This window comes from Malaya genurostris, chromosome 1, assembly GCF_030247185.1.
Source record: "Malaya genurostris strain Urasoe2022 chromosome 1, Malgen_1.1, whole genome shotgun sequence".
Lineage (NCBI taxonomy): Eukaryota > Metazoa > Arthropoda > Insecta > Diptera > Culicidae > Malaya > Malaya genurostris.
In genome coordinates, this window is record NC_080570.1 from 5,005,312 (window position 1) to 5,025,972 (window position 20,661).

The 20,661-nt window shown below is 39.7% G+C and overlaps 3 protein-coding genes and 1 long non-coding RNA gene across 4 annotated transcripts; 2 read left to right on the top strand and 2 right to left on the bottom strand.

The window, feature by feature from the left end:
- The first annotated feature begins 127 nt into the window (after positions 1 to 127).
- Positions 128 to 4,649, top strand: LOC131430907 (uncharacterized). Its single transcript, XR_009229583.1, has 3 exons — positions 128 to 1,020; positions 1,119 to 1,214; positions 1,283 to 4,649. It is a non-coding gene; the product is annotated as an uncharacterized LOC131430907 (long non-coding RNA).
- Positions 4,650 to 4,654: 5 nt separating this feature from the next.
- Positions 4,655 to 6,952, bottom strand: LOC131430901 (uncharacterized). Its single transcript, XM_058596166.1, has 3 exons — positions 6,810 to 6,952; positions 6,079 to 6,540; positions 4,655 to 6,014 (listed from the first exon to the last, which is right to left on the bottom strand). The coding sequence occupies exons 1-3, from the start codon at positions 6,878 to 6,880 to the stop codon at positions 5,846 to 5,848; spliced, it is 702 nt and encodes a 233-aa protein (XP_058452149.1). The 5' UTR covers positions 6,881 to 6,952; the 3' UTR covers positions 4,655 to 5,845.
- A 3,206-nt stretch (positions 6,953 to 10,158) lies between these two features.
- On the top strand, positions 10,159 to 13,182 carry LOC131430897 (uncharacterized). Its single transcript, XM_058596153.1, has 4 exons — positions 10,159 to 12,126; positions 12,201 to 12,281; positions 12,453 to 12,630; positions 12,695 to 13,182. The coding sequence occupies exons 1-4, from the start codon at positions 11,836 to 11,838 to the stop codon at positions 13,042 to 13,044; spliced, it is 900 nt and encodes a 299-aa protein (XP_058452136.1). The 5' UTR covers positions 10,159 to 11,835; the 3' UTR covers positions 13,045 to 13,182.
- LOC131430832 (L-asparaginase-like) lies at positions 13,128 to 19,883 on the bottom strand. The gene is made up of 5 exons (XM_058596058.1): positions 19,518 to 19,883; positions 15,129 to 15,466; positions 14,086 to 15,071; positions 13,831 to 14,016; positions 13,128 to 13,763 (listed from the first exon to the last, which is right to left on the bottom strand). The coding sequence occupies exons 1-5, from the start codon at positions 19,529 to 19,531 to the stop codon at positions 13,173 to 13,175; spliced, it is 2,115 nt and encodes a 704-aa protein (XP_058452041.1). The 5' UTR covers positions 19,532 to 19,883; the 3' UTR covers positions 13,128 to 13,172.
- Between the last annotated feature and the right edge of the window lie 778 nt (positions 19,884 to 20,661).

Sequence of the window (20,661 nt, forward strand, 5' to 3'; positions counted from 1 at the left end):
AACTGAGATAGATATTCGGGATTTGCGTGGGATTAAGTGTGCGGTTATGGGTATGCGAGAGATGTGAGATGAGCAAACCCGACGGGATTGAACCGCTTCCGACGCTATTCCACCAACACTCGGACGAATCCCACGGTGTAAGACGACGAGTGTTTCTCACTGTTCTATTAATAAGCATGGAAAAACTGACGAACGGAAACAGTGCGATTAGGCGCCATTGGAAAATATCGAAATTGCTGAAAGTAGAACTTTTCACCGACTGGCAACACTAGCCACCGAGCAGGCGCAGGTGGCTAATAGTTCACGCATGACGCTACTTACTCAAATTTTTCCGAAGTGCGGCATTGCGGAAAGGAAACCTGTTTTCGGCAGGCCATCGTGAAAATTTATCCCCATAGGTTGCTTTTCTGTTCCCGCAGCATGCGGTGCATTTCTCGCCAGTTTCGTTCCCTACGGCAATCTCTGTTTACTTTAATGTTGTTTGTGCTATTTCTCGAATTCATGATTGGCAATTTTACAGCCGGAATATGAAGTAGGCGGTATGTAATAAATGCGATTTCGAGATGATATTTTTGAATATTTGCACACGTTTTTTTCGGGCAGTACTTCTCGGATGGTTTACCCCTCGACGGTGCTGACGTGGTTTATTTCTCACTAACACTCAGTCCTGCGTAGTGCATGTACAATCAAAACAAAGCGGAATGTGCAGCCGATACAATTCACTTTCAAGTAGAGCGAGTAAATTTTTCCCGGTATGGATCAGAATATGCCTGTACCGTGCGTGTACTTGACCGCTTTGTGACAGTTGAATGTTACAGTCAGTGAAATGGCCTGTGGTGTTAGTCTGTTGAAGCGGTTAACATTCGATTAATTTTGTTTTTTTTTGCGTCTATACACTTGTCAGCTTACATTGTATTATGTTGCTTATAATAACGGCTCCGAGGTTAATTGTACAAAACATATGCTATTTTAACAGTAAAAACATAATAGGAAGAGGTCAAGCTGTCTTTTTTTTTCAAGGTATAGCTATTAGTCAATGGTCTAAAATCAACTGAAAACTAACAAAACTGAATCATCGTGTTTTGTTTTGACCAACCTGCCATCACTACTGCCTACAGCTGTACGCGATGGACGAAAAAAACAACGCCATTGTGACCTCGCGTCATCAGCGCGCCTATCGAACAGGGACGAGACATCAACGGGATGTAACGCAGGTGACAAACACTTCACACCGCTGGTAAACCTCACCAAAGTCGTCATGTTTCTATTTTTATATTGACAGACTCACCGCATCCCGTTGGTCACCGCCAACGTGATTTATTTCAGTCCCAATCGAGGTGAGATGCACATGTTTTTTTCCTTTCGACTGATGTCCGCCGACTACGATGCGATATAACCTTCACGTACCTTGATATTGAAAGAAAAACAAAAAAGTGCGTCAAAATGGTGCTGTGTTTATCAACTTCGAACAGGTGGACAACCATGCGCCTACTTTGTTTTCGAGTTTTCGAAGCTGTGCATGAATGAGTGCCATGATTGCCGAAGAGGAATGACGTTTTTCCATAACTGAATCTGGAAGGAAATTGCTTTGAATCTTAAACTTGTAATGCTAAGTAAGCCGAATTATTTTCAGATGTTTTTCACTAACCAACAGAAAAATTTCAAATAGACTAATATTGTCTACTGTCCGTGACATTGTAACTGGTATTAATAACAGCACACTCATCTTTTGAAAGTCTATGAAATTTTCACTATTAATGTGGGTTGTTTCCTAAGTAAATGTGGTCATTTAATACCATTCCAAAAACATAATGTAATCAACATTCAATTAGATCTAAAAATATATGTACTAAATCTTTTATTGTGCAGAAAAAAATTGCTTTGTTTAAAAATATAATTTTTAAGGCATACTGCTTAAGCTCAAAGATGTCAAGGGCATTTTCTAACTTTAAATGTCGACTAACTTAAAACTTTCATTAGGTAGTGTTGTATTGTGATGATACATTCATCGATATCATTCACGTAAAAATTGTATAAAAGGAGGCTTAAACATAAGCCCTGAGGAATACCCATGTAGCTGAATCGTATTGTCGACAAACATAGTGCATGCGTTTCTCGGACAATAGATTATACAGAAAGTTATTCAAAACTTGCGAAAGACCATACCGATGCAACTTCACAGTGAGATTTTTGATGGAAACTGAATCAAAGGCCATTTGGATGTCTAGGTAAATGGAAGCCATTTGTTCTTTACGAGCAAATGCCATTTGAATTCCTGTTGAGAACAATGCAAGATAATCGTTCATACCTTCGCCCCTGCGGAAGCCAAATTGTGTATCTGAAAGTAAGCCATTAGTCTGTACCCAATTGTCTAGACAAAAGAGATTCATTTTTTCGAACAATTTTCGGATACAGTAAAGCAGAGCAATCGACCGGTACGAATTGTGAGCGGAGACTGGTTTCCCTGGTTTTCAAATAGCTAACCCTCAGTTGTCTTCTGTCAGGTGGGACAATATTACACTCTAGGAACTTGTTGAATTAATTCAAGTCAGGCTGATTTTTCAACAAGTTGAATTGGATTCCGCCTAATCCTGGGGTTTCGTTGTAACATGACAAGAGCGCAAATGAGTTTTCCACCATCGAAAACGGAGTTTCTTTCGCATTCGTTTTCGTGACGCAGAGGGTCTTCTGTTTCGAAACAGAGTTGGGGCCTTTTAGAATTTTAGCGAAATCGAATATCCGGCGGTTTGCATATTCTTCGTTCCAATTTATGTTGTTTGTTTTTGTTGCGCATTAGTCAGGTTGTGTTCCAAAGAGTGCTCATTGATTTATCTTTTGATAATACGTCTAGAAACTGACGCCAGTACCCGCGTTTCTTAGCTGTTATTAGGTTAAGCACTTGAATATCTACCGCCGCATATTTTTCCTAATTATCAGGTTTCATTTTAAACACTGAAGCTCTCTACACGTTTAAACCTGAGTACTCTTTGTCCCACCACAGGTTGGGAGGACAGATGTTAGTTTTCGCGCCGGATACATGTTTCGTCTGAGCTTGAGCCGCGGTATCGAAAATCAAGCCAGCCACTCTATTTCTCTTACTCGGCCTCCAGAGAAAGTTGTTGAGTTCTTTCAAGTTTCTCAGATATCGCGGTCCCATAGCTATTCCAATCAATATTTCGTGTAAGGTCATACAAAACATTGATTGCCCCCGACGGTTTTAATCTGCTTGTGATTGAAATTACTATAGGTAATTTTACAAGCTCCAAATGTAATTTGCACTCGGCTACCAAGTGCCACGGTTTGGATTTATATGAATCAATTATTCAACGAACAGTTATTAGCTCCGTGGTTCAGTCGAGTAACCGATGTGCTTGTGATCTGATGTTTCTCGGTTCAAGTCGCGATGCTGCTAACGAACTTTTGTTTTTTATTTCGTTGAATTCAAGCCATGTAATTTTCAAATCACATAATTTTACATGTTCTTGAATAAAAATTTGTGCGAAATATGACGCTCCGATTATGTGCATCTTATAAGATGTAAAATTTCAAGATTTTTTCGAACTGTAAACGGTAACTAGATTGTTGAGTGAAGGGATAAATCCAGCGCAATTTCGGAAGCTAACCAAGTTTCGCAATGGATCTTTTTTGTGATTATACTTCTACAACTCCACTGTAATACAGTGATCAAATCCTTTACCTCGATGAATTAACCATCGAAGAATACGATCGCTGAAAGAAGGGGCCAATTTAGATTAGTTTTATTTTTCCTCGAGTATATCGAATACATAAATTATTCAGAACCCCACTAGAAATGTTCCCGAAGATTCTTTCGAATCTGTTTTATGGTCGTTATAACAAAGAATTTTAGAAAACAAATAAGAATTTCGTTAAATTCCTACACATCCTCAACTTTTTTTGAATTCATGTATTTTTTTTAGGCAAGAGTGATTGACGACAAATTGTGTGTTTGGAATGATTCCCATACTCATACACACACAAAGAATTAAAATTGTGTTTCTAAAAGAAACGGAAAATGGTGTTTCTGCTGGTTTAAGACGAATATTTTTAAGTTAAAAGTGTTTTTATTTCAGTGAAGGCTAATTGTAAAGTTTGAACTTTGGAAATAAGAACCGTAAAATAACCAAAAAGTACTGATAGAATGTGGTAGAATCTTACAGTATTACTTTATCGGGAACTAGTAAAATATCATCCATCTATGACAAGACCGTTGTGCAAAAGATCAATTTTTTTTCTTTCCTAAAAATACGTTGTGATAACCAAAAATTATTCGCGAAAAACATTATTAAGCAGTCCGAAATGGAATTCATATCGATTTCTCAAAAATGAATAAACCGATTTTCACCCACATTCTAATAAAACGTCATTCCATTTTTTTTCGACTAATGTTCAATTTTTGAGTTTGACCGGACATGACGTTATTACGAAAAATTAAAAAAAAAACTTCTTCAAATTACATCAAATGTTTTTTTGCGATAATCGGTTTCGGATGTTTCAACGCTCATGAGATAGACACCAATACGACTGTGTCCTGTAACCAATTGGGTCACCGAATCACCAAGAGCTGGAATTAAAATGGGTTATTTTTTGCTTTAGCGATAATTATTTATCATCTGATCGTTCACAAGAATATATTTACAGTTATTTCATCACTCAAGTATCAATTCCCCAAAACCGTATTTTCCAATGCTTACACTAATTTAGTTGATCCCCTTCGTAAGTGTTATATTTGGTGCGAGGTTGAATTCCTCACAAATTCTAGTTCTTGTACCGATTCTAGTATTTATAAATGAAAATTTCTTAATTTTCACAGTGAAGTGAAGTTTTTTTTTCAGTAGAATAACGTCGATATCAACACAAACTTACTGTTTGTTAATGTTTGAAACCTCCCTTCCACCACCCTTGGATGCGAATTCCATCTGATTTCTTCTAATTTCCAAATATTTCATCGTCCTCGCCGAGTATTCGAGGTGAATGCTGAATCAGCTCGGCTCCGATCTACTGTTTCACCCACACAATCTCATTGGTCCGCTCGCAGTAGGCTAGTGTTGCTAGGTTAGCAGGTTCTGTTGTTGATGTTGTTGAATGTGTGGAATTTTTTCTAAAAATACACTTATTTTGCTTTCCGCTTGGGTTTGGTGTTTTTGGAACGGGGTCGGAATATCACTTTGAACGCTCGGAGATGATGGTCACTCATGGACATGTGGATAGGGTCGTTGACACAAATAAGGACGCATTTTCATCGGTGATTTCTTCATTTGTGGCATTCTAATGTTTATTTATGTTGTTACAAATTTTCACACAACGGTTTTGGTTATATTCCAGAATTCAATCAGAGTGTCATCATCTCCGTAAAGTGGATCAATGATCTATGGAAGTGACTTTCTGAGAGACCTTCTGTTCAGTAAATCTCCATGAGCTGAAATCTGTTCGGTTAGGAATGTTTGTTAGAAAAGAACAGGTGACACACGAAATGAGCGGGTGATCGCAGTAGGCGTGGGTGTTTTGCTACGATGTGTGCACGCTACCTCCGCAGAGTATAAGTTTATGCGCTGGCTAATTCGATTTTGCGGTGAATAGTTGGCTAACTAGTCACCGTCCGATGAGTAGGCTATGGCATTAGTTCGGGATTGATTGTTTGTCTACAGTCGAAGGGTCGAATTGTTTGAGCTGAATTTAGGTGGATTTTTTTTTGAAAATCTGCTGCTAACACGTGGTGAATAAATTTAGTTTTTTTATATTGACTCTACCCTTCGACGAACAACTTGCTAACAATATTGATATGCTTGTACGTTTTTTTTTTCGTAAAAGTTCCTCGAATAGGTGGTTAGTTCCCGCCTAGAGGGAACATTTTCTTGAACACTTGTAATGCAGATTGCCTATCTAGCGGGCAAGTTTTATACAGTTCATCGCAGGACCGTGCCGTCTGTTGTTTTCCATTCTTGATGGCTTCCTTGATTGCTGTTCCATCCAACATGTAGTCCACCAGTGAGTTCCTATCACAAATACCGAATGTTAATTAAAAATATAAATTATTTTCAAATTTTCATATAATCTTACTCCGACAAAGCCAAAATCATATGTTCGATTTGATCTGCCGTTCCAACCTGCATGTGATAGTCCGAGGAACGCACGTAGCTACAAATCGCCTTCTGCATGCATGAGCCCGAGTCAATGTTGTTCTGTGCTAGAAAATCATCCATTTTGTTCAACATATCGGTGACTCCGGTCAGATCACTCGCATCGTTACTACGATAATGACCACTTCCGTAACCACCACCACCGAAGGCACCAACCAGCTTGGGTAGAATCAGCAGGGCTCCAATTCCGACCAGTGTCCCGAGAATGACACCGCCAAGATCAATTTTCAACGGAGCGTATCCTCCTACACCGGAACTCGAGTACCCGTACCCGTTCAATCCAGTACCGTACCCAGTTGTTCCCAAGCCGAGTCGTTGAGCACGATCACTAGCCGATTCGGTTGGGTAAGAGGTGGTCTCATTCGGTCGGCGCCAGTTATTGCTAGGAAAAGTAGTGTTTAACAGAAATTAATCACCCGTTAAAAGAATGGAACATTATATTTTGCATCATGGAACTTGACTTTGACTAATCTTGTCAGTGATATATCGGAGATTTAACATTTTGTTTAAAACAAACGGATCTAAAAACTTATCATCTTATTTCATTGTGTAGCCTACTGCGATACTAATTATTTCTTTACAACAATTTACACTAAGGCGGCAGTTTTTGCACACAACTAACATTTTTTAATAACACACAGTTGTCCGTACCTTTGAGTATAAGCACATCCCAACAATGCAGAAGCAACTAACACAAATAACGCCACTTGTTTGCTGAACATGTTCACTGAATACTTTTCCACTTCTCCGAAAAAAAAAACGAATATTCTATGTAGAACAATTCAACAGCATAGAACAACCCCTATTCTTAAAAACACAGAAATGCCACCGTACCAAGCGTACCAAACGAAATGATCATAAATCCTTAATCAATTCACGTTTTATATGAGAATCATGTCACAGCCGGTGTACCTCGAAACAATAGGCTCCATCCAGCCTGATGGGGCAATCGGTATGGCCATCCCCCACCCCACACCGTGGCGTACAGCATTGGAGTAGACCTCGCTTTCGTTATCTCCTTCTTCCTGATGAAAACAGTGTCGCGATTTGAAAAGTGCAAGTAGTAGTAGATTAGGCAGCAGCAAAATCCTCGTAGCATGAAATTTGCCAGCACTTACCTACTGCGATTGTCACACCCAAAGGGTCTTTCGCTGCTTTTTCTGTGGCTTCTTATTTCCCTTCCGCTTAAATCAGTTTTTTTCTTCAGCTTGCACTATAATCAAGCAAGCGTTGGATTTAAATTGTACCCACGATAGTCGTCAAGTCGCGTACAATTCTTGTTTATTTGAGCACAAATTTGAATTGTTTTGTTGTGTATGGCATCTATCCGATGTCATAAACAGTAGGAAGCATGAAGGCAGTATGATGAAACGGATGATGTCAAAGCTATATATGGTACTTAGATTACGACACCAGTAATTTTAGGCTTTGCGAAAAGGAAAATGTTTTTTTTGGCACCCTAATAGACTAAATTGGTGACTTAATACAAGGTGACTAAACATCGTGCCATCGTGGCGATAAACGTGGTGATGCCGCCACCTGCTGGCACAAATCGTAAATTAACGAATATTTTTTTAAAGCTTTTTTAACTCTGATGGTCATTTCTTTTGAAGTATCGATTCTTGTCATTGACTATACTTTGTAGGCGCGGATCATAGAGGAAGGAATCACTGGAAAATTAAATTAGCAAAAATAAGGAGTGTATCGAAAATCCACAATTTTTTCTTTCAAATTATGACAAAAAACGATATTTTATTCAAACTAAAAATTGATCCTTTATTGTACGAGGTTAAATTTGAGCATAATGAAAACTGGATGAAATTTAAGTTATTCCTTCACGAATTTTCGAACTTTTGATCAAACGCTCTTCATCATGTTCCGGACAAGTGTTGCGTCGCTTTTTTTTGGACGCTTGAGTCCAAAATTTTTTGAACTGCATTTGCATGTTCCCAGCTGCTTCACCAGTCTTCTTGAAGACCCTCTTCACGATTGCGTAGTAACGTTCGATGGGTCGAAGCTGAGGCCAATTTGGTGGATTGATATTTTTCTCAACGAAATTTATACCCTTTTCCGCAAGCCAACTGAGAGTGGTTTTGGCATAGTGAGCCGACGCTAAATCCGGCCAAAACAGTGGAAGTGTACTATGCTTCTTATATAAAGGCAGCAATCTCTTCTGGAGACACTCAGATCGATAGATTTCTGCATTTATAGTTCCGGTAGTGTAAAAAATGGTTGACCTCAAACCACAGGAACATATTGCTTGCCATACCAGTACCTTTCGATCGAATTTCTCCACTTGAATCGACCGTTCCGCATCGCTCACATCCTCCCCAACGACAACAGTGAAGTATAGTGGACCTGGAAGGGTTTTTGAGTCCACCTTCACATAAGTTTCATCGTGCATGCATCCGGACACTGCAAAAGACGCGAATACAATTTCCGGGCCCTTGTTGCTGCTCGCTTCTTCTGTTCTACACTTTGTTTCGAGATTTTTTGCTTCTTCTGGGTCTTCAGGTGATTTCGCCTCTTGATACGCTGGATCATTCCGACACTCGTTCCTGCTTTTTTGGCCAAATCGCGTATTGACATTGATTTGTTCTTCATGATTAGAGATACCACTTTCTGGTCCAGTTTCGGGTTGAAAGAACCGGGTTTTCTGTCTCTTCCTGATGGCTCATCCAAAAACTAGTATTCCCCAAACTTAATAATGATGGTTTTAACACTGGCATGATGAATTTCAAACCGCTTCGCCAATTTTCGCATAGTTATACCCTTCTCAGTCAGCCATGTGTTCAGAACCTTAATTTTCACTTCCTTTTCAATACGCGACATTTTGAAAACGCAGAATTTCAACCGCACAAACAAGTAAACAAACGAAAGCTGACAGCCAAACGCACAGCATACTGTGATCTGAGCATAAAAAACCATCACAAATACATGCGTACAACACAAATGTATGTGGATAGCTTATTTTCGATACACTCCTTAAGCCCGGACGGGCCAAGTGTCATAAAGCAATCGACTCAGTTCATTGAGTTGAGCAATGCCTATGTGTATGTAGGTTTATGTCAATAAATTGTCATTCACTTTTCTCGGGGATGATTTAACTGATTTTTGCAAACTTAAGTACTAGTGAAAGGTACTATAGTCCCATAGAAAACTATTGAATTTTATCCGGATCCCATCTCCAGTTCCGAAGATACAGGACGAAGTGTATTTGAAATTTCAAACCGTCATCTAAAGTGACGATAACAAATCTGCTTTAATCCACCTAATAGAGTAATGATGCCTTTCTCATATTACTTATATTTTCAAAACTATCACTAGAGGATTCTGTCACGAATATTTTCTTTCGAATTTGAATAAAATTACATAACCTATTTGAAGGAATCACTGAATTAAAAAAATGGATATTCACTTCAAAAATGGAATTTAATTTGTTTTGAAAAAAAGGCGGGTGGGTAATGTCAGGTCGTGAATATGAATAGTACACTTTTATACGTAGGAAAATCAATAATTGTTCGTATTAGTTGGTTGGTTGTGTGAATTTTACACTTTTTATTACTTTGCTTCCTGAATAGTAATGGTGCATCTGTGCTAAAGTATGACTTACTGACGACAAACATATTCTACCACCAGGCCCGTACTCAGGATTTCGTTTCAAGATGGGTTCTCAGTTACAAAAATAATACTGAATTCGCAAACTAATCTCAAACTAATCTCAGCTCAAAATGATAATCTGGCAAAATACTACTAAAAGAAAGTCTTACGTTACTATAAATATAATGAGAAACGCTGAGATTAATAATAAATATTGCGAAATCCCAGTGGAATTGAACGTGGTTCCGAATTCAATGGTCAAATTGAAGTTCGGAAACCAGATCAAGAATTCAGTTAATGAATTCAGTTCTAGAATTCTGGAACTGAACTCATTTTGAGAATTCCGAGTTTAATTCTAGAACTGAATTCAGTTCTCAAATATAATTCTAGAACCCAAGCTTCGAATTCAATTCCTGCATGCAGGGTCTGAATTCTGAAACTGAATTCAGGAATTAAATTCTAACACTGAATTTCTGATTAAGAAATCAGTTCCAAAATTCCACAGTTTTGGTACAGAAACTTGATCTAGAATTCAAATCTTGATTTTTGTTCCAGAATTTTGCAGGTGAATTCCTGAATCAGCATTCTGGTTAAGAATTCCGAACTTAAATTAAGGCACAAAATTCAGTTCCAAAATCTAGTTTAGAAACCAAACCCAGAAATCTAGATCCAGAACCTAGAAAAGTTGAGGTTTTGTACATAAATATGGTATAGATATTTTGAGTTTGTGATAAGAAGGTTTGAAGAAATTGTGCGTCTTCCGTAGCATGACACTTCTTCTAAGCTTGATTCTAGTTTAAAGATGTCCACAGTGCAAGAAAAATTCTCGAAAATTAGTCTGTTATTCTTTTAAGTGTTGTGTGATTGACAATACATCGCTTTGTTGTTGGCAGAAATGCAAATAATCAATTTTGAAAATGATTCATAATTTATCGAATTACAAAAATTTTTGCAACTGCCTTCTCATTTACAGAAAGTGTCACTGATTTTTTTTGAAGGAGTAGATTCTGATTGATGAGCTAATTGAATCTTCCACTACAAATTGGTCAAACGATCGCTTCATTTTCCGTAAAAAAGAAGAATTTCAAGGTTTGAATTTTTGTTCAAGATTTGATAGTTTTTGAAGTTCTTCCTCGCCCGATAGAACTTTGTGAGAAAAAACTTCTTCACCTAAATGCCAAACATTCATAGTTATAACTGTGTAACTTTTTAGTATGACATTATTCTATACCGAATACCGCTTTCGTTGATTTATTTGAAAAATCGAAAGATTTTTAGCAATTACTTCTAGTAAGAGAACTTTCTATAGGAGTTAGCCTATTTTCATTTCTGATTTTCCGATATGTGAGCTTGGAGCAATACCTAAAACAAAAACTTCCGTATATCTTATATAATAACTATCCTCCATTGAACCCAGAACGGCCTCCTACGAAACAGGTAGCGTTTTCATTTGGTACAATAATGTACTTTGCTTGGTAGAAAGGGATGGAAGACTTGAATACACCCCAATTCGAATGTCAGTGTGTAGTCAGTTGCTTCACCTTTACATGCATTCGTCATTGTCCCGCGTGTTCAATTTAACGGTTGGCAGAGCTCGATCTCATCAATCTAAGCAAGCCATGACATACACGAATGAGTCGGCCAGCAAGCATTGAACCTGCGTTTGGTGGACTTTTCAAATGAGGTTAGATTAAGAAGTTTGTGGCAAACATTTATTTTTGTTTTATATTTCCAGAACGGTGCTAGGTGTAATACTACTATACGGATTTATCAAACATTCATCTTCTACTGCTTTCGGTTATTGCTTCCGCTTTTACTTTTTGATGGATAGCATGATTACTGTATGTTACAATAATGAATTGTCATTTCAATTGTTTCCTACCGGCGAAAGGTCGCAAATTAGAGCATTTTATTTTCCTCCACGAGAGCTTGCCAGTTGAAATATTGCTGATGGCATAACAGGCTCGAGACAGGTTTTGCAATACCACCACTTTCCTTTGGAAAATCAGTGTTACAAAATAATGAATCTGGTCCTGTTGCAGTTAGTTTGGTAAGCGCATTGCTACAGTCAATATCGATGATGTTCCTCGTCGTCGTGTTTCAAGGTATTCCGCACTTGCTAGTAGCTGCAACAATGGTCATAGTGACCAACGCTGGACCAGTAAGCATCAGTAGTGACAACCGGCCCAATAGAGCCCTCTATCAGGATCCGTACCAGAATGCACTACTGGGCAGGAAAACCGACACGCTGGCACTCAGTGAAGACCATCACGTTCGATACAGTCGCGATGGTGAGCTTATCAGGAGTCCAAGAGGTCATCACGAACCACGGTTCGTCGGGTTTCAGACCAAGGATAACAATATCGAAGTAATTGAACTGACTAACGGTGCTTGACCGCAGGATTGGTGCAATTTTTCTCAAGCAGATGGTTCTATTTCTAGGTGGGGGTTGAATTTGCCGTTCCTTTTATAACGGTTCCAATTAAAAGATCGGTAGATGGTTTTATGACTTCGATTCAGAAGGTACCGTGGAAGTTTTGATGAAGAGATAGATCACCTCGAGAATTTTTACAGTTTTTCATTAAAGTTTGTTAGATCAAACTTATCGCATAGAAACACAAATGGTCGAGTGATCTCTTTCTGTCAATGGTCTATTAAATTATCTAACTCAACTCTAAGGCTTTGACATTTTAGGGTACATCACTGCTAAATGTGAATCTAGCAGCTGTGGCTTTAGCCGGTGTCCTAACGCTGGGAGCCACCTTCATAGGGTGGCTTGCGAAGTCATTCAAGGGTGATAGTTTAGGTGTTTCGTACGGAACATTAGGTTTCAAAGATACGGATAATTTCGAGCTGCCCAAAACAGAAAAAGGTGAGCTATGACGGATGATTCCCAAGGTACGCAATGTTTTAATCAACTTCCCGATTTTCCTCAGCTTACGATCAACCAGCCTTGCGAACACTGCTGGAAACCGTGGACAAGAGTTTGCAGAAGTTCGACATCGATCCGACGGCGTGCACTCAGCGTGCGGCCTGCTGGTATGTGAAGGAAGCTATGAACAATGTGATCGAGGAACGGGCCAGTGATTTGGATGTTCTGATCAATGGACTTAGCGGTGCCGACTGGGCGTTGAAGTTCATCGCCGGAACAGCAATCGAGGATGCAATTCGAGCCGGAAGACAAAATCAGAACTGCGAGCAAACATTCTCGGTCTGTCGAATAAGACCGGAAGTCCTGCAGCGTTTCGTTAGCGAATCCAGCAATAGAAGTAGAGCGAACTGGTAGGCATTTGTGAGCAGTTAGTGTATTAGTCTGGAACTTGGTTCAATTAGTAAAGAAATTAATAGCGAGAAATAAATAGATTGTAGTTGTAGAGATAGAATCGATTTAATATAATTTTTCGTCGACTTGAACTACATTTCGAACGAATCAAGAAGCTCTGGTCTTTTGACGTCATCTTCGTCTAGCTCTTCACCCCGCCTTGCGCTTTTGCTGAGCAGAAAATCGATCACCTTTTGATTCTTCAATTTTATTGCGTAATCCAACGGAGTCAATCCAAGATAATCTACAACATCGATTTCTGCGTAGTTCTGAATCAAATATTTAACAATTTCCATGTTCCCATACATGGCCGCAACGTGAAGTGCCGTTCGACCACTGGAATCTTCCTGGGACATATCGGCTCCGGCAATTCGGTACGATTCCAGTCGTGTCATTAGGTTTCTCGCAGCAGCGTTGCATAAACTGTCTCCGATAGCACGTATCGATCCGGTCAGGTGGGCTCCACATTTGATCAGGAGGCGAATGATCTGATGGTGATCGTTCAGAATAGCATCCATTAGAGGCGTTCGGTCGTACCGATCTCGAATATGGATGGCAGCACCGTTCTGCAGTAGAAATTGGACTACTTCGAAATTACCTTCGCAACACGCAACGTGAAGTGCCGCCCGGCGATCGTAGTTCTCCGCCGATAGATCGGCACCATAACCTTTCAAAGTGTTGAGCTGTTTGGATAGTAGTTGCCACGTAAAATGGAAGAGCTTGTAATTGAAAATTCATTCGACTACGTACCTTACCAACGTCACGCGAGACAACGGCCGTATTCACCATTGCTGGGAAAAGGGACGACTTCAATTGATTTAGTTCTTTGGTTGAATTAAGCTGAAGTGTTCTGGCAACAGCTTCGATTAGGTCGTATTCTTGCATTTCCGGAGTCTTCTCACATGTCAACTCACCTCGCAGATTGTTTTTCATCATCTACAAAAAAAAAACACAAATCCCTTTCAATATACATCTACCGCTCATTATCACCATGCAATCTCTCACCATTTTCTTTATATCCAAGCTACAATCATCCTTACTTAGCACGTAGGAAAGCTTGGCTAGTGCCGCTTCCGGTGTCATATCGTATCCCGGAATTATGCCAATCTCCTGCAATAGTCTTCCGGTTTCGTACAATTCGCAAACTGATCCCTCACTGCACTGAGTGCAGTTAACAATCAGCACTCCCCGGGCGGTAGCTTCCCGGAGCGCATCGACCAGTTCCGAGCGGTTGATCGGAATATTCCCACTACCATAGGTCTGCAGAACTACTCCGTCCATCGGAGGATTGAGAAACGCTTTGACGGCAGCTGTTGAAATGCTCGGAAACAGCCGTAGCAAACCAACGTTTTCCGCTAGCCGCGTATGGACAGAGAATTTTTCGATCGTACATGGTCGAAAGATCAACCGATAGTCAACTTCCACGTTAATTCCCATCTTTGCCAATGGAGCGGTGTTCGGTGTGTTGAAGGCGTCCAGGGACTCGCTGCTTACCTTGATCGTTCGGTTGCCGCGGAAAAGTTTGTCATTGAAGAATACGCAAACTTCCGGTATTATGTAATTTCCTGCTAGGATCAGTGCCGAAGTAAAATTGTCGTTTCCATCGGTTCGAGTTTCGAAAATTGGAATCTGAGAACCGGTAATTATCACCGTTTTGCCCAAGTTTTCAAACATAAACGACAGAGCCGATGCGGTGTAGGCCAACGTATCCGTACCGTGCAATATCACAAAGCCATCGAAGAACTCGTACGACTGTTGAATATCGGTGGCGATATGAACCCAATCCGTAGTGCCCATATTGGACGAGTCCAACAGATTCTCGTACTCGCATATTTGATACAGAATTCGGCGATGCTGACCTTCGACGTACGGTAGTACCAGTGGTGCCATATTTTTGGTCGGACCGAACCGCTTACTCGCGTATGCGTCGTCATGCATGTTCGGATACTTGCGAATCTTCCGGATAAGCTCATTCGGGCGTGGCTCCAGTACTGGAAAATCAATGAAAGAATTGATCAATTGATAAATTCAAGGTTCAAACCACTTACCGTTGTTCTCGTTCCGCATCATGCCGATCGTTCCTCCCGTGTAAATCACCAAAACTTTCGCTTCGGGAGTATCCGTGGACATCTTCCCGTAACTGGTGTTGCGTCGCATATTCAATTTCCTTATATCTACACTCCCATCCGGATCAATATCTTTCAGCTGTTTCCGTTGTCTTGATGAGACAAATATTGGGATGAAATCGCAGTTGTTAGCGTTACCGTTACCGTTGGTTGGCACAGCCAACTTGGATTCGAGTTTCAGGTTCGATATGGCGTAGTCAACGTTGTCTTCGCCGTTCGATGAAGTTGTTTCGGCGCTTGAATTTTGCTGATTTTGCAATCTTGAAATGAGTTATGCGAAAAATGAAATTTATCAATTCTGAATAGTGTTATTTTCTTATAAGATACATCGTACACAACGCAAGCTGTATTGAAAACTAGCAACCATTGTGCCAATCGTGAGAATGAGTACGGCAATCCACACGCAAAAAAAAACTTTAAATGAAATAAAACAGTGTAAATATGAAGATGTGTGTGACTTGATTTTGAATTTGCTTATTGTTTATACATCACACGAGAGATTTCGTCCCAAACAATACAACTTAATCCTATTTAAGAAATATGAGTGCAAGTGTCATACTTTAAGATTCTGGATTTTAATGTAGTTCGATGATAGGACATATTAAGTATTTCGGAAAATTGAAGTAGCACTGCTGCTGCGGAAATTGTTCAAGTTTAAAAAAAGGTATAAGCGTAACATATACACAGACAACAGAATGTGTATAAGAAATTTAACAGTTGTTTGGAAAAGCGATATCCCGGGTTGGTGGTTCAATGCATAGGGCACTGATCCAACGAACCAGTTGTCGTATGTTCGAGCCCCGATCTGGAAGGATTCGTAGTGTGAATAGGATCGTAGCACCAGCCATGCAATGGTTCTGCACAATCTGAATCGGCTGCGAAGTCTGTTGAAACAGAAGGTCTACAGGAAGGCTTTGCTTTTGGAAAAGTGATCACCTAGTAGTAATTCGACTAGAAAAATAACCGGAATCCAGGCTCAGAATCAAGGTCCAGTACTAAGATCCAGAATCCAGATGCAGAACCTAAATAAGGGTCCAGATCTAGATTCAGAAATCAGGTTCAGAGTGCAGATCAATGTCCAACTCTAGAGCCACTATTTAGTTCCAGAATCCAGATTCAGAAATTGGGTTCAGAATTCAGGTCTAAAATTCAGATTCAGAATCCAGGTACCTAGGTACCTTTCATCTGTGGCAAAATATTATTTGCCACCCCTCATCTAAAAAGCCATAAGTTCAGCGAGCAAAAATAAAACAGTTCCTCGATTTCACCACCAAAAATTGAGCAAAAAAAGGTCCCTCCGAAGATTGTTTTGCGCCCCCAAAAAGTTTCACCCGGGGCGAATGCCCTCTTCTCCCCCTTCTAGATACGCCACTGGATCTTGGCCAAGAATGCATATCAATATTCAGCTCGAGATCTAGAATTTAGTTCCAGGTTCAGAATTTATGGACCTCAGGTCCAGAACACCAGTCTTGAACCCATGTTCAGAATCCAGCACCAGAAATAAAGTTAAGGTTTAGATCTAAATTCAGATCTTGATCTGGTCCAGGATGAAAATTAATATTCAAGTCTAAGGTTAATAATTTAGTTCCAGGATATATTCCAGGTACAGTTCTGAATCCAGAATTCAGATACAGAATCCAGATTCCAGGCTCTAAATTCAGGTACAGAATACCAGAAATTCGAGGATCAGATCTACATTAGAATCTGTATCTGGACCTGGTCCAGAATGCAGATCAATGGTTAAGTCGTAGATTAAGAATTTAGGTCTAGAGTACACATCCAGGACATAAGTCAAGGTGCAAAAACAAGGTCCAGGGTGCATTACAATGACCAGCTATAGGTCCAGTAATTCGTTTCAGAATCCAGGTTTAGCAAGTGGGTTCAGAATTCAGCTTCAACATTTTGAACCAGGATCAGAATCCAGATTCAGAACACAGAACACAGTTCTTTAGGTGCAGAATCCAGATCCTGAACCCAAATCAAGGTACAGATATAGTTCCAGAATGTGGATCATTATTTTGCTCATGATCCAGAGCTGAGTTCAAAATCCGGGTCCACAATTTAGGATCAGAAGTCAGGTCCAAAATACCAGTCCTTAATCCAAATGTGCAGTTGAGATCCTGAACCAGATCAATGATCAAGTCATAGAATAAGAATTTAGTTCCAAAATTGAGGTCCAGATTTCAGATACAGAATCCACACTCAGAAACCAGGCTCTAAATGCAGGTCCAGAATACAGATCCAGAAACAAGACTTAGGTAAAGATCTAGGTCCCGAATCCAGGTTGAGGATGTAGCTCAATGTCCAGAATTTAGTTCCAGAATCCAATTCCAAAATCCAGATCCAGAATATTGGTTCAGAATTCAGCTCTAGAATCCCAATCTTGAATCCAGGTTCAGAATCTATGTACAGAGTTCAGGTCCACGTTTGAGCGATCTTTCTTAATTGTATTCACGTCATCCGGTTATGTCTCTGATATTAGCCACCCACCATGTTTTCGCCACCATATTCCCAAATGCCATTTCAGTCAAGTAATGATAAACACAATGGCCTGAAACGCTCACATGAATTCTCATGTATTCACGACACACAAGCGGCAATACAATATGATATATCTCAAAAAGTCTTTACCGGGTGAATGATAGAAATGAAAATAAATCGATGTTTCAACATGCATTTAGAATGTTTGCTTGCGGCTTTCCGCATGAGAGAGGCTCGAAATAGAACTACTTCTTCCGTAAAAATGTGCATGTGTAAAATGAACTCAAATATTTTCATTTAGTCTTCAGTAATTAGATAGTTAATCAACATTTGTATAACAACGCAGAAATAATAATCAAAAACTGAAAATAAACAAAGAATATTATGTGACTTATGAATGGATGTCCCAGTTTATTTATAGTCCAGTTCATCCTCAAGCGACTTTTGGGACAGTGAGTGGAAATAATTTATTCTTTTTTAAGTGCATTGCTTTACGTCGTATCTGCTGAAGCTCACGATGTGAAATATGCACCGGATTTTTCGATGATGCCATATTTGATAAATTCAAAATTATTATTGCCTCACGCGCTCGCAGACAACAGCCCACTCGATATGATCGAAAACTCGTTCCAAATGGAACCTGGGATTGATGTTAGCTAAAATAACTTTTTGCAACAAAATTTAATGTGGGTGATTAGGATAAAGCCAGACATCAGTCGATAAAAAAAACATCGCTACGAATGGGACAAAAGGATAGGAATGAATTCGATTGCAGATCGATCAGATGCCCTCACGTTAGCCGGTTCTGAACTGGAAAAATAATAACGATTTCGAGAAATTTTAGCCTGTTCCGGCGCTTGCTATAGGCGCAGAGAACAGACATCCAAGCTAGTGCAAACTTTTTCAAAAAGCTGTGTAAAGCATACAAGTAAAAATCCGTGAAAAATCACCATTGCGCACGAATTTGCACGCATGAATTATCATTGTATGAAAGCTCGATCGCAGCGAGTTACTGGGCTGCTCGAAGCGCCTCTACTGCAGAATTGCTACTTGATGATTGCTTTTTAAAACAACCGTTGAATTTCTTACACAAATTGAAATTTCTACTCTGTTCTCTGTGCTATAGGCATTGTTGTTGGCTAGACCTTCTGCAACGTTTTCCCTCCTTCGATAGGATTAATTTTCCTACAAGTGTGACAATTGTTTTTGATCGTAGTAACCGAAAAGTACTTAAATTTGGAGGTGATCAAAGGCGCTCTGAAAGTGCTATCAGTTCAGTACCGGAGAAAACGATTAACTTGAAGGTTCACAATTGTGTTCAATATTTGTGTGAAAGATGAGCTGTACAAAACGAACATACACTTCGTTAGTGTCACATGCATATTCCAAAACGTGATGCTATTAGTTTGCTAATCTAGTTTCTGTATCAGCTGCTAGCCGATAGCCTCACCAATACAGTAACTTTATGTCACAATTTGTTTATTTTGTGCTACTTTGGCGATTGAAAAAAAAACATTATGAAAAACGAACGTCCATGGAAAACACATGTTTTGACCTACTTTCTTTCTACCGGGTCGCTTCGGGCTGATACCCACCTCCAGAAGGGAAACACAAGGGCAAAGTAGGCTGCACAGAATTCATTAGCCGATAAAATGCACCGAAAATCGACTGATTTTGCATTCACCGGTTGCTGTGTGTGTTCGAGGTAACCAAAAAAAAACACTGGTTATCATTGGTTGGAGGTAAAAAGAAAATCCTCTGTGGTACAATAATCAAGTCTGGGCTGACGTATTTTTTTTTGTTCTTGAAATTGATTATGCAGAAACTTACATTGATCTATCCATGGTTAACAAATGCAATGTTTTAACAGTAAAATAAACACTTTTCAAAGGCTCTCTGGAGGTACTTTGTTACGAATCACTACAGTTCTAGACACAGTAGGCAGTGTGTTATGTTCGAAAATTTCATGACACTTTGCAAAAATAGCTATATTTTAGCAGAATTTTATGCGCACGCACATGCGAACTTGCATGAGAAAGCAGCAAATTTTGAAACAATATTCTCTCGCACTCGGTTTCCCTTTTGACCTTCGAAGACTTCTCCGTGGTGGACCGCAAAGCGCACCAAATTCTCGCAGCGTGTGAATTCTGTGCCGATCCGCTTGGTTCGACTGAGCTGATACAACTGAAATGACCACCTTGAGTGAAGCTAGCAGGCTTTTAAAACACATGTTTTACATTGAATTTCACGCATCTTGCCTGGTTTTACCTTCCTTTTTTCGTGTGTGCTAGCAGGCAAACTTCTAAGGGTAGTAGTGATTCCACACTAGAATCAGCACCCAGTTCGTTATTGAGAAAAGTTTCACGAAATAATATTTGTTTTTTGACGATCTTTAAAAAAAAATATGAATGTGCTAAAGAACAGTAGGCTTGGCAGACACGAACATATTGTCAATGGCGCTAACGAGATGAATAAACTATTGATATGACGTCAGCAGAATGCCGCTATCAAACTGCGTCACGTGGCGCTTGTTGAGGGTGAATCAGTCGGCAATATATGCAAATTGGTACGATCCACAGTGCATCCAAGAGTGCCGTTGCCAATCGCACCTGGATGCGAACGAAATGCCTGCTAGGTTTATGAAGTCTGTCAGATGAGAAACCCAAAATGTAAAAATGGCACATTACAAGATGTGCGAATTTTTTGCATCAACATCTCTCAAGTCAGTCAGTCAAGATGCAGTCAAGCGTTTTACCTTCCTAACGAGTGGTAATTTTTCTCTGCTTCGTCGCTGACTGTGTGATCTTGGCGATAAGAAGAAATAAACAACGCCTTAATGCGTTTTTGCTATAATACTAAACAGAGGGGCACGACAAATGAGCAAACTGTAGCAAACTAGAGAAATTTTGAGAAATTTCGAGCAACTCTCGTTGAAAAATTTTAAATTTGTACGACCTTTTCTGACTTACTGATG